At 39.0% G+C, this 12,001-nt stretch overlaps 1 protein-coding gene and 1 long non-coding RNA gene across 7 annotated transcripts in view; both read left to right on the forward strand.

The window, feature by feature from the left end:
* LOC132018256 (uncharacterized) overlaps positions 1–1,239 on the forward strand; it is a 29,846-nt gene extending 28,607 nt beyond the window's left edge. For both annotated transcript variants that reach the window (XR_009404486.1, XR_009404487.1), the window contains one exon: positions 478–1,239. This is a non-coding gene — a long non-coding RNA (uncharacterized LOC132018256). The remainder of the gene's footprint in view (positions 1–477) is intronic.
* Positions 1,240–4,723: 3,484 nt separating this feature from the next.
* Positions 4,724–12,001, forward strand: part of TTK (TTK protein kinase) — a 43,083-nt gene continuing 35,805 nt past the window's right edge. For 4 of the 5 annotated variants that reach the window (XM_059399208.1, XM_059399211.1, XM_059399210.1 and 1 more), the window contains exons 1-4: positions 4,724–4,803; positions 6,039–6,179; positions 10,456–10,678; positions 11,032–11,138. In XM_059399208.1, the coding sequence (XP_059255191.1) occupies positions 6,041–6,179; positions 10,456–10,678; positions 11,032–11,138 (469 nt within the window). In that variant the 5' untranslated portion in view covers positions 4,724–4,803; positions 6,039–6,040. Of the gene's footprint in view, positions 4,876–6,038; positions 6,180–10,455; positions 10,679–11,031; positions 11,139–12,001 lie in introns of all 5 variants that reach the window. The other variant, XM_059399209.1, reaches the window with a different exon arrangement.

The raw sequence follows: 12,001 nt of genomic DNA on the forward strand, positions 1-12,001 counted from the left end.
ATGTACAAAACCCAAGAGAGTCTCAGAAGTAGTGGAGGAATGTGGATTGTTCAAAGAAACAGAAAGCTGATAGCAGGTAGGAAAAATGGAATCACCAATGGGCTAAAATATGGAACACAGCTCCATCTTCAAAATATTTTCTAAACATTTTGAAAATATTTGGGCTTCCTGATGGGATTTTTTTCATTTATTTTCTTTCATCCATTCACCCATCATTAAAGAAATGTATGTGTTTGTGTGTGTATGTTGTATGTATATATACATATATACACACATACCTATGATTGTATAATTACATTTATGTATATAGTTTTAACTATATTAGTCACTATATATGCTGATATATATATTATATATGGGCTAAATGTGTGTCCCCCTAAAATTCATATATTAAAATCCAAAATGAATATGGTCATAACATTAGGACACCCCCAATGGAATGTGTTCTTAGAAGAGGCTCTCCTCTCTCTCTCTCAGTCTGTACACAGAGGAAGGCCATTTGAGAGACATGCTGAGAAGGTGGCTATCTCCAAGCTGAGAAAGAAGGATTCAATGGACACCGACCCTGCTAGAACCTTGATCTTGGACTTCCAGCCTCCAGAACTGTGGGGAAATAAATTTCTATTGTTTAATCCACTCATTTTCCTGCTTCTTTGAATAATGGGTAATGTTTTCAGTTATATGCCAGACATTGTAAATTTGATCTGAATGGATTTTCTTGTATTTCTACACACATCCTTAAGCTTTGTTTTGGGATACAGTTAAATCATGTGGAAACAACTTCATCCTTTTAAGGCTTGCTCCTAAGTTTTGTCAGCCTGGATCAGTGCAGTCTTTAGTTTAGGGCTAGTTTGCTCCAGTACTGAGGCAATATTTAAGTCCTTTGTTTGATGTTCTGTGAACATGTTTTTTATGACTCTAGAGATTATTCCCTCTGATCCTTTCAGCTATTATTTTCCCCTGGCCTTGGGGGAAAATAAGATACATGCACTCATTGGTAGTCAGCCAGAGCCTCAAGAGGCCTTTCTGTAGATTTCCAGAATTCTCTCTGTCCTGGCTCACTTTTTTTTCTGGTACTCTGCCCTGTGAACTTCAGCTGCCTTGACCATCCCAAACTCCTTCTCCTTAAACTTTTGGGAAATGCCAGGCAATGCCTGGCTTTCCCCCCTCCCTATACTGCGTCTTGGAAACTCTCTCCAGGTACTAATGTACAGACAATCTCAGGGCCCATTTGTTTGTTTCCTTGCACAACCTCAGGGATCACTGTCCTATGCTGTCTGGTATCTAATGCTTGAAAATGCTTGTTTCATTTACTTTGTGCAGCTTTTGTTGTTTCCAGAGAATAAATCTGGACTGTGTTTCTCCATCTTGGCTGGGCTCTATGTATTTAAGAACTTCATTTTTATAAACCTTAATTACATCTATCCCTATAAATTTCATATTTTGATTTTATCCTTTTTAATTATCTTCTGATATTTTGCATTTTTTGTTTTAATTAGTATGTGAAAAATGAATAAACATTATTTCTATATGTTTGCCACATGGGTAAAATATGTAGTTTAGAGTAAGACCAGTGATAGAGGTCTGAGGCCTTCTACTAGGGACCAGACTGAAGTTCTCCTCAAACCATTAGGCAGGGTTCTTTGAGAATAATGGCCCATAGAGTTGCAGGATCATCTCACATTAATTTGCATGGAGCTTACATACACATCTCCTATCCACAAAAACAGTAAGGGAGTCTTCATCACTTTCCTTTTTTTTTTTTTTTAAGATTTTTTTTTTTAAAGATTTTATTTATTTATTTGAGAGAGAGGAGGTGAGAGAGAGCATGAGCGAGGAGGAGGTCAGAGGGAGAAGCAGACTCCCCGTGAAGCTGGGAGCCCCATGCGGGACTCGATCCCAGGACCCCGCGATCACGACCTGAGCAGAAGGCAGAGGCTTTAACCCACTGAGCCACCCAGGTGCCCCTCTTCATCACTTTCTTTGCAAAAATGAAGTTATTCTATGTTTATTGCCTTCCCTAAATTTAGAAACTGTCACAATGGGAGTTTGGTTTATTCTATATGGCTTTTTCTTTTTTTCTTTTTTTTTTTTTTAAGATGGATGGATTTATTTATTTATTTATTTGACAGAGTGAGACACAGCGAGAGAAGGAACACAAGCAGGGGGAGTTGGGGAGGGAGAAGCAGGCTCCCTGCCATTTTTCCATTTCTGATTTTCCATCATTGCTCTTGTTTATCATGATCTTTTAGAAACTGCCAACAGTTTCTAAATGTGGTGAAGCTAAATTTCTGATTGAACAACAGTTAAGGATAAAAATCAATTTGGATAGGTAAGCCAGAAGCGTTGATTCTGGGTAAAGCAGAAGAGCCGTGGACACCCTCCTATGTAGATGTCTACACACTGCAATGGAACTATTCATCCCAATAAGGCACATTGTTACATATCTCCCATGAAAACAATCAATAAAGCATTTAGCCAGAAATTGTACCTACTTTTGTTTCTGAATAGCTTGTAATGATAATCTGTCAATAAATAGTGCTGAGAATTGTGCAGGACACAATGGTTCTTCAAGCACTTACAGGAAGCTTACATGGTTATTTGACAGAGGATATTAATTTTAATAATATATCTTATTTAATACAATATATAAAAATATTTCAAACTGTGATCAATATTTACACTATCCATAATATATTTTACATTATCTTTTCATATTAGGTCTTCAAAATCCAGTGTGTATTTATACACAACATATAAGCACTTGCACAGAAAGTGCTTAATCTGCATTTAGATTTCACAAGATTTACACTTGGAAAAGTAGCTTCACATATTCAGGTTCTAAACATACTTAAAACTTTTCTAATAATTGCCTAAAATATCAGGTTTTAGTGAACCTCATTAATTTAAAAATCCAGTTCCTCTGTTGCACTAGCCACATTTTAAATGCTCAATAGCCTATGTAGTTAGTAGTTACTGTATTGAACAGAAGCTCTAGACCATTGTAAGGACTTTTGGCTTTTATTCTGGGTGAGACAGGGAGCTCTGAATGGTTTTGGGCAAAGGAGTGAGGTGATGTGATTGAAGAATACTCTGCTGTGCTGGAAAATAAATTGAAGTGAGGCAAAGGTGGCAGCAAGGAGACCAGCCAGGAGGCTACGGTACTAATAATCTAAGTGACGAAGAACTAGGTTGGTAGCAGTGAAGGTGCGGAGAAGTAGGATTCCACGAATACCTTGATGGACCTAACACAATCTGCTTATAGATTGGATGTGGTGTCATCAATGACACCAAAGCTTTTCGCCTAAAATGAAACTGTCACTTACAGAGAAGATTTTGTAAGAAACACGTTTGGGGGTTAAGGGAGAAAACTCAGTTTTGGACACTTTCAGTTTTTAGGTGCCTGAGACAGGAAGTGGAGATGTTAAGTAGGCAATGAATATATGATTCTGGAGTTCGGGGGAGAGAGCTCAGCTGGACATATAAATTTGGGAGTCATTAGCATATAGTTGATATTTAAAAATTAAGACTGGAGATCACCAAAGGAATGAGTATATAGAAAGAAATGTTAGGGTGAGGTTATTCAGTGAATGTCTTTTTAGGAAAATGCAAGTTTTGAAATCAGGCTCCAAGACAGAATTGGGGGAATAGTCAATTCCTTCCAAAGTAAAAGCAGTGTTAGACAAAACCGTGTAAAGGTGGCGATCACCCAACTATGCTACAAGACGATTCTGTTCGGCTGAGATAAAAATTCATAGCCAGTGGATATAGAAAGATGCAGTAAGCGGGGAAAGGCTTTCTTGCTGGCTAAGTGGCCAGCCTGAGCTGGAAGTGCGAGGACTCTAGGGACAGCTTTGGAGTAAACGAGTGACAGCTGTAGCTCCTTTCCTACACAAACACAAAACCAACCAGCCTGTTGGACCATACAGCATATGACCTAATGCTGGTACAACAAAGACTTCGATTGGCAGAGAAGAAAAAGTGTTGCCTTGAACCACAAAGCCACTCTAACAGCAGAGGCCCAGCAAAGGTGGATTACTAGGGAGGTACCCTTTCCGTGAGCTCCAGAATAGGACGAATTCCGAGGGAGGGGGCTGATCAGGCCCGCTGCAATCCAGACTGGCTTGTGAAGTCTGCACAAAATTCTGACAAAGGGGAGGGCCGTGGCTTGGGAGACGAAGCGCGGAGTTATTTATTTCAGGATAGCGGAAAGGCGCAAGTGGCAGCTCAAGGACAAAATGGTCTGAGATTCTTGCGCAGGTCGCAGAGTTGAAGGTGGCTCTGCGAACGAACCTTTCTTGCCATATCTTCTCTAAAGCGGGCAGTGGGGAGGGCGAAGGACGGAATCCGGTGGTGGTGCGGCGGGAGGGGCCGACTCACACGGCATCTTTTAGGTCCTGATGCAGGGAGCAACGGTGCCCGTCACTACTTTCCTCTCACGAGGTAGCTCCGTCTAGGGCTGGCTCCCTCCCCGGCAAAAGTTTCGTCTGGTTAAACGGAAATGTGCCGGAAAACCGGCCTGGGAACGCCCCGGGACACGCCCAGGAACGCCCACCAAATACAGGCACCCAGGTACCGCCCGCCCCGCCCGGGTGGAATCCTAGCGCAGGAACCTCTACGGCGTAGCTGGCGGACCGCAGGGGGCGGGGCGGGGCCGACGCGCACGAGCCTATTACGGCAGACGCTTCCACGTGACTAGAACTGACCAATAGGCAGGCGCGACGATAGCGGCGGGGAGATTCAAACGTGTTTGGGGCGAGGAGTCTGGATTCCATCTTTTCTTCCCAACTCCGCTTTCTGGCGGTGAGTTCTCCCTCGCGGGGACACCGAGGAACGGCGGCAGCCCGTGTGTGGGCTCTTTAGCCGCGAGGGTCGGTGAGTGGTTAGGGCGAGGCGGAGAGGAGTCCGAGCCTGGTAGAAGACGTAGGGCGCGGCTAAACGAACTGAAGGGGGAGGGGAGGTCTCGCTGCTTCCGCCAGTCCAGAGGGCGGTGAGGGGGATTTTGTTGAGGACCCAGGAAACAAGAGGTGGGTGTGTACCTCGCTGAAGAGAGGGCCTAGCGGGCACCTGGGGAGAAACTGGGGGACATGAAGTCTCGCAAAAGACACGCCCTCGGAGAGGAGACAGTGACGCCGTTCTGACGGTTACATTTTGAACCTGACTTCAAGTAGCGGTATCTAGGTGCCCACTTCATCGCCCCTTTTCATTTTCAAACTCGAGGTCAGGGGCGGCTTTGATATCAGTTACCCTGGGCTAATGGGTTAATGTCTGCGAGTCACAAACCTGAGATTGACAGGAAGAATGACTGCAGACCCTTAGCAACATCACCACCGTGCAGATGAGCAAGTGCTCGGTGCTGTAAGAATACAGTAGGTTTTTGGTTTTAAAATGATTAAGATAGCAAATCGAAATTCTGCCAGATAGGCATAAGAACAAGCCTTCTGGTATTCCATGTATCAATAAAAGGCAATAATGTGTATATTTTCCGCTTTGAAAGCACTTGCAATGCGGAGGCTTACATACAGTAGGTGAATAAAGGAATGGTTTTCATTATCAAAAATATTCTTTATGGCGCTGTGCCACTACCAGAATCCAAGCAAGCATTCCCTCACATTAAAAAAAAAAAAAAAAAAAAGACTGAATTTGAATTTGCAGATGGCCCAGAGGAAATAAATCTGGAAAAAAAGTGAAAGGAAAGCGTGGGGGAAAAATGGAAAGTTTGAAAGCAAGGAGAGACAGCAATTTCTGTGCTGTGCAATGGCTTCATTGAAATTCCGTTGGGAAGAAAAGGTGTATCGGATCTATTGGAAACCTTGCTGGACAAATTACAAGGATGTGCTGTTGTTGTCACGAACAGTTTCACAAATGCTACTCATAATATCTGCTTTTAGATGGGTTTGCATAACTGAAGATTTCGTGTTCTGGGTTCTAAAAGGCTACTTGAAACACTTTTTTTTTTTTTTCTTTAATGCTAGTAGAAAGGAATGATGACCAGTTCAGTTTTTTTGTTTGTTTGTTTGTGGTTTTTTTGGCCTTAGAAATGGAGGCTGAGGATTTAAGTGGCAGAGAATTGACAATTGATTCAATAATGAACAAAGTGAGAGATATTAAAAATAAATTTAAGAATGAAGACCTTACTGATGAGCTAAGCTTGAATAAAGTCTCTGCTGATACTACAGGTGAGTTCCTTTTCTTTGAGTGCCTGCTAAGGTAAAGGAATGAAGTGGTAACCACTTGTATTTCATAAATGTAATTTTTCTCAGTAATTGTTGCTTGCTGATTAGACTACAAATACTTTATATTTTACCCCTTCATGTGGAAATGTTGCCACAATTTTCTGCTTTCTTAAAAACGGAAACTTATAGTGTGCTCTTAACTCTTCGTTTGTTAGCTGTTATTTCTGTTGATACCCCACCATCAGTAGATATGCCGTTTTTTTCCATTCTTTTTTTGCTGCAAACTGAGCAAATGTTATGAGTCTTAATGAAATTATGGTATAAACTTAAAGTCAAACACTCGATTTTTGATAGTGGAGAATCTTCTTATTACTTCCCTTTTAATTGTGTTCTTCTTTGCTTATTACTCTGTTCCAGCGACAGTAGCTTCCCTGCTATCTCTCGTACTATACGCTAGACCAGCTTCTATCCCAATTCCTTGGTTTTTGCTCTCTGCCTTGAACACCACTCCTGAGATCTCTACCTACTCTTAGTTTTTCCAGGTCTGTTCACAGGTCCTCTTAGTGAGGCTTTTCCTAACTCACTTATTTAAAATAGCAACCTGCTGATGTGAGCATGTGTATCCTTTCCCTGTATTATTTTTCTCCATTGCATTAATCACCTTGCATCTAATTTACTCATGAATTTGTTGTCTGTCTCCTCCACTAGAATGTGAGCTTCATGAAGCCATGATTTTTAATGTTTTGTTATATCTACAGGGCTTGGAATGGTGCCTGGGATGTCATGGATACTTAAATTTTTATTGGATGATGAATGAGCAAAACTGCCCAAAGTTTGATATCCTAGCTTTATGAGCAGTTAGCTCCGAGTGTAATTCTCTCTCTATTTCAAATTACTGAGGTTGTTTGAGAAGTGACCTTTGGATAAATTTGTTGTATCTGTACTATTAAGTGAATGATAAATGAATGAGGGATTGACAATAAGTGGAAGAACCTGAAATCTAGTCATGATGGTAGATCATATTCAACTGAAACAACCTAGAAAATGATCATTTTGGTGTTAAGCAAAATCTTAGTAGAATATTACCATATTTTATTATGTGTACTTAAATACTATTAAATCTTACGCACCAAGATGGGTCCTTATTTAAAATTCTTAGCTCAGGACACCTGGGTGCCTCAGTTGGTTAAACGTCTGCCTTGGGCTCAGGTCATGATCCCAGGGTCCTGGGATCAAACCCCAAGCAGGGAGCCTGCTTCTCCCTCCTCTGTTGCTCCCCTGCTTGTGTTTTCTCTTATGCTTTCTCTTTCAAGTAAGTAAATAAAAATCTTAAAAAATAAATAAATAAATTTCTTTGCTCACTCAAGACTGTAAATACTTATCATATATTGATAACTGGGATATAAAACATTATTGTAAGTATTGAGGGAAATCCAAAGATGGTTTCTAGGTGACAAGAATTCATATAATCACTACACTTCACTGTAAAATATGTTTGGCATCAAATAAATACTAACACAGGGGCACTGGGTGGCTCAGTGGGTTAAAGCCTCTGCCTTCAGCTCAGGTCATGATCCCAGTGTCCTGGGATGGAGCCCTGCATCGGGCTCCCTGCTCGGCAGGGAGCCTGCTTCCCTTCCTATGATTAAGCGTCTCTTATAGTTTGTCTCTTCTGATTCTTTTTGTTTTATTTTTTCCTCTCTTCCCCTATGATCCTGTATTCTTTCTTAAAATTCCACATATGGGTGAGATTGTCTTTGTCTGATTGACTTATTTTGCTTAGCATTAATACCCTCTAGTTTCATCCACATTGTTGCAAATGGCAAGATTTCCATTTTTTGATGGTTGAGTAATATTCTATTGTATATCTATACCATATCTTCTTTATCCATTCGTGTGTTGATGGACATCTAGCTTCTTTCCATAGTTTGGCTATTGTGGACATTGCTGCTATAAACATTGGGGTGCAGGTGCCCCTTTGGATCACATTTTTATCTTTGGGGTAAATACCCAGTAGGGCAATTGCTGGGTCATAGGTTAGCTCTATTTTCAACTGTTTGAGAAACCTCCACACTGTTTTCCAGAGTGGCTGCGCCAGCTTGCGTTCCCACCAACTGTGTAAGAGAGTTTCCCTTTCTCTGCATCCGCGCCAACATATGTTGTTTCCTGACTTGTGCATTTTAGCCATTCTGACAGGTGTGGGGTGGTGTCTTATCATGGTTTTGATTTGTATTTCCCTGATGCCGAGGGATGTGGGCATTTTTTCTTGGGTCTGTTGGCCATTTGTATGTCTTCTTTGAAGACATGTCTGTTTGTGTCATCTGTGCATTTCTTGATTGGATTATTTGATCTTTGGGTTTTGAGTTTGATAAATTATTTATAAATTTTGGAGACTAGCCCTTTATCTGGTAAGACATTTGCAAATACCTTCTTCCAGTCTGCCCTTTGTCTTTTGGTTTTGTTGACCTCATCCTTTGCTATGCAAAAGCTTTTTATCTTCATGAAGTTCCTGTAGTTCCTTTTTGCCTTTGTCCCTTGGCTTTGGAGACCAGTCTAGCAAGAAGTTGCCATGGCCGAGGGCACAGAGGTTGGTGCCTGTGTTCTCTAGGATTTTGATGGGATTTCTTTCTCACATTTAGGTCTCTCATCCACTTTTGGGTCTTTTTTTTTTTTGAGTCTATTTTTATGTATGGTGTAAGAAACCATTCACTTTTTGCATGTTCAATTTTCCCAACACTATTTGTTGAAGAGAATTTTTTCTTGTATATTCGTTCCTACTTTGTTGAGTAGGATTAGTTAACCATAGAATTGAGGGTTCCATTTCTGGGTTCTCTATTTTCCATTGATCTCTGTGTCTGTTTTTGTGCCAGTACCATACTGTCTTGATGATTACAACTTTGTGAAAGAGCTTGACGTCCAGAATTGTGATGTCACCAGCTTTGGTTTTCTTTTTTAACATTCCTTTGGCTATTCAGTCTTTTTTCTGGTTCCAACACAGAGTGGTTTTTTTAGACCTCTTGCAGGCAAATTTGTTAGGAGCTCAATGGAAGTGAGGTTAAAAAAAAAAAGGAAAAGGAAATTAATATCAGGCCAGATTAAATTGAAAATAAAGCAAAGTAATGAGTATGTTATGTTTTAGTAAAAAGCAGAAACACTAATTTTGTTTGTAAAAGCAAAGATTTTGCCCTTATGGAAGGCAACTGAAACTTATAGAAAGAAGGATTGTTTCTTTGGGAAATCTGAATTTAATAATGTTTAGTAATGATTAAAATATCCTGAACAAGAGATTGACATTAATTCAGTTTGTCTTTTTAAAACAATTGACATGGGGCACCTGGGTGGCTCAGTGGGTTAAGCCTCTGCCTTCAGCTCAGGTCATGATCCTGGGGTTCTGGGATTGAGCCCCACATCGGGCTCTCTGCTTAGCAGGGAGCCTGCTTTTCTCTCTCTCTGCCTGCCTCTCTGCCTACTTGTGCTCTCTGTCAAATAAATAAAAGTCTTTAAAAAAAAATTGACAGTAAAGAAAGGAAAAAAAAATAATAATTACAACGAAAATAATGGAGAAAGATGGGTAACTTGGAGAAGAAAATAACCATACCAGTTACTTAACTTTTATAAATTGGTTTTAATTTTAAAATTTTAATTGGGTTTATTTGGGTTAAAGGTAAGTTTGAGGTATATGGAGATAATGTTGGATGGATGAGATTGTAAGGAAGATTATGTTAGGAATGGGGCAATAAGTTTTTAAAATTTTTAATGAAGTCACTGATGAAGAATTTTCTAACAAAGTTGTTACAGGTGGTAGTAGGAGAGGCTTAGGTTTTCTTTGGATAGTTAGGGGGCTGAAATAGAATTATGCTGCTAGACCATAAAAATTTCTTGGACTACATACAGTCTTTTAAAATATACTTATAAAAAAGCTTATTTCCAAAGTTTCTCTTTCCTTCAAAACATGTAACTTTAGTAGTAAAATAAACTCTTATAACGACATACATTCAGTAAATAAGTTGCTTATATTTATATGAATTGTTAAAGTTTTAAAGTGTTTTAAGGAGCTTATGTACATTAATACTGAGAATGTAAATTGTTAACTCATTTGAAAGGAAAGTGCAGGGAGCCTGCTTCCCCCTACTCTCTCTGCCTGCCTCTCGGCCTACTTGTGATCTCTGTCTGTCAAATAAATAAATAAAATCTTTAAAAAAAAAAAAAAAGAAAGAAAGAAAGAAAGAAAGAAAGGAAAGTGCAATTTGTTGTGGTATATTTTGTTCCTTTTACTCAGATAACTCAGGAACTGTTAACCAAATTATGATGATGGCCAACAACCCAGAGGACTGGTTGAATTTGTTGCTGAAACTAGAGAAAAACAGTGTCCCCCTAAATGATGCTCTTTTAAATAAATTGATTGGTCGTTACAGTCAGGCAATTGAAGCACTTCCTCCAGATAAATATGGCCAAAATGAGAGTTTTGCTCAAATTCAAGTAAGATTTGCTGAATTAAAAGCGTAAGTATTCACTTTTTAAACTACATTTAACTAACTAAATTACATAGCACGTAACTACATTATAAAAGAAATATGTCAGTATCAATTGTAAGAAAATTAGTATTTTTTAACCAAATGCTTTTGTTTGTAATTAACAAGTGAGTATTGTAAACTATTTACTATGTACATATTCCCACAAAAGTTAAATATTCTGGTCTCTGCCTAAAAAGATTATAAAAACTAACTTATTAGTATTTAATTTTACACACAGAAAAAAACAATATCCCATGTCCTTGGAAAATTGAATGAGGAATATCAAACTTAAGTAGCTCTATCCTTTTTCTTAATATTTGACTCTAAAATCTTTATTATAGTGTTCAGGAGCCGGATGATGCCCGTGACTACTTTCAGATGGCCAAAGCAAACTGCAAGAAATTTGCTTTTGTGCATGTATCTTTTGCACAATTTGAACTATCACAAGGTAATTTGAAAACACCAAGTCCAAATTTTAAGTAATAGATAACTTCCTGCTGTAACTCACATTGTAATGTTAAATCATACATATAAAGTGGGAAATTTGAGACAAAAGGCATTGAAGTTGGTCAGATGAGATCTGGGGGAAGAATGCCACCAAAGTGTAAATGCAGAGAATATTTGTTATACTAGCTTTTCTACTTGTAAGGCATAATCCAGGGAAATAAGTATGAACATCGTATTTGTGCAATTAATTAGATTCAGGAAATGTCCAAAAGAAAGTGACTTTTTCACTGAATACTTGTGTGATAAAAGGATATCAGATATTTAAGTTAGCACTTAGATAAACTTTGCTTATGCTATGGTTTCATACTACCAAAATATATAGCAAAATAAAACTGTAGCATTAATTGGTACTTTCCCTTTTTAATTAAAAAGAAAAGCAAACTGCTGTAGAAGCTTTTGTTTCTTGTTCATTTGATTCTTGCATAGTCTTGGACTTATGGATAGAACCATGGCAATTTCTTCTTCAGACATTTTTAGCCTACCTATTCTTTTTTCTTTTTCTCATTTTCTGGGGCATTTGGATCCAGGCTCAGCCAGCCCTCTAGCCACATATTCCTAATTTTCCCTCTGCTCCAATCCTGATCCCATTTACTACCTGTAATACACACATCACTATTAGTTAATGTGTTTCTGACTCAGCCAGAATCCCCATCATGGTGCTCAAAGCAGGGCTCAGTCACTGGAGTGTATTTCCTAGGATTGAGATTAGAGAAAAGCCTTATAAAAACTCAGGAAATAAAACAAAACCAAAAAAAACCTCAGGAAATCGTTTGAAACCCGGAACTTTTACTTATTTACAGTATT

This window comes from Mustela nigripes, chromosome 5, assembly GCF_022355385.1.
Source record: "Mustela nigripes isolate SB6536 chromosome 5, MUSNIG.SB6536, whole genome shotgun sequence".
Lineage (NCBI taxonomy): Eukaryota > Metazoa > Chordata > Mammalia > Carnivora > Mustelidae > Mustela > Mustela nigripes.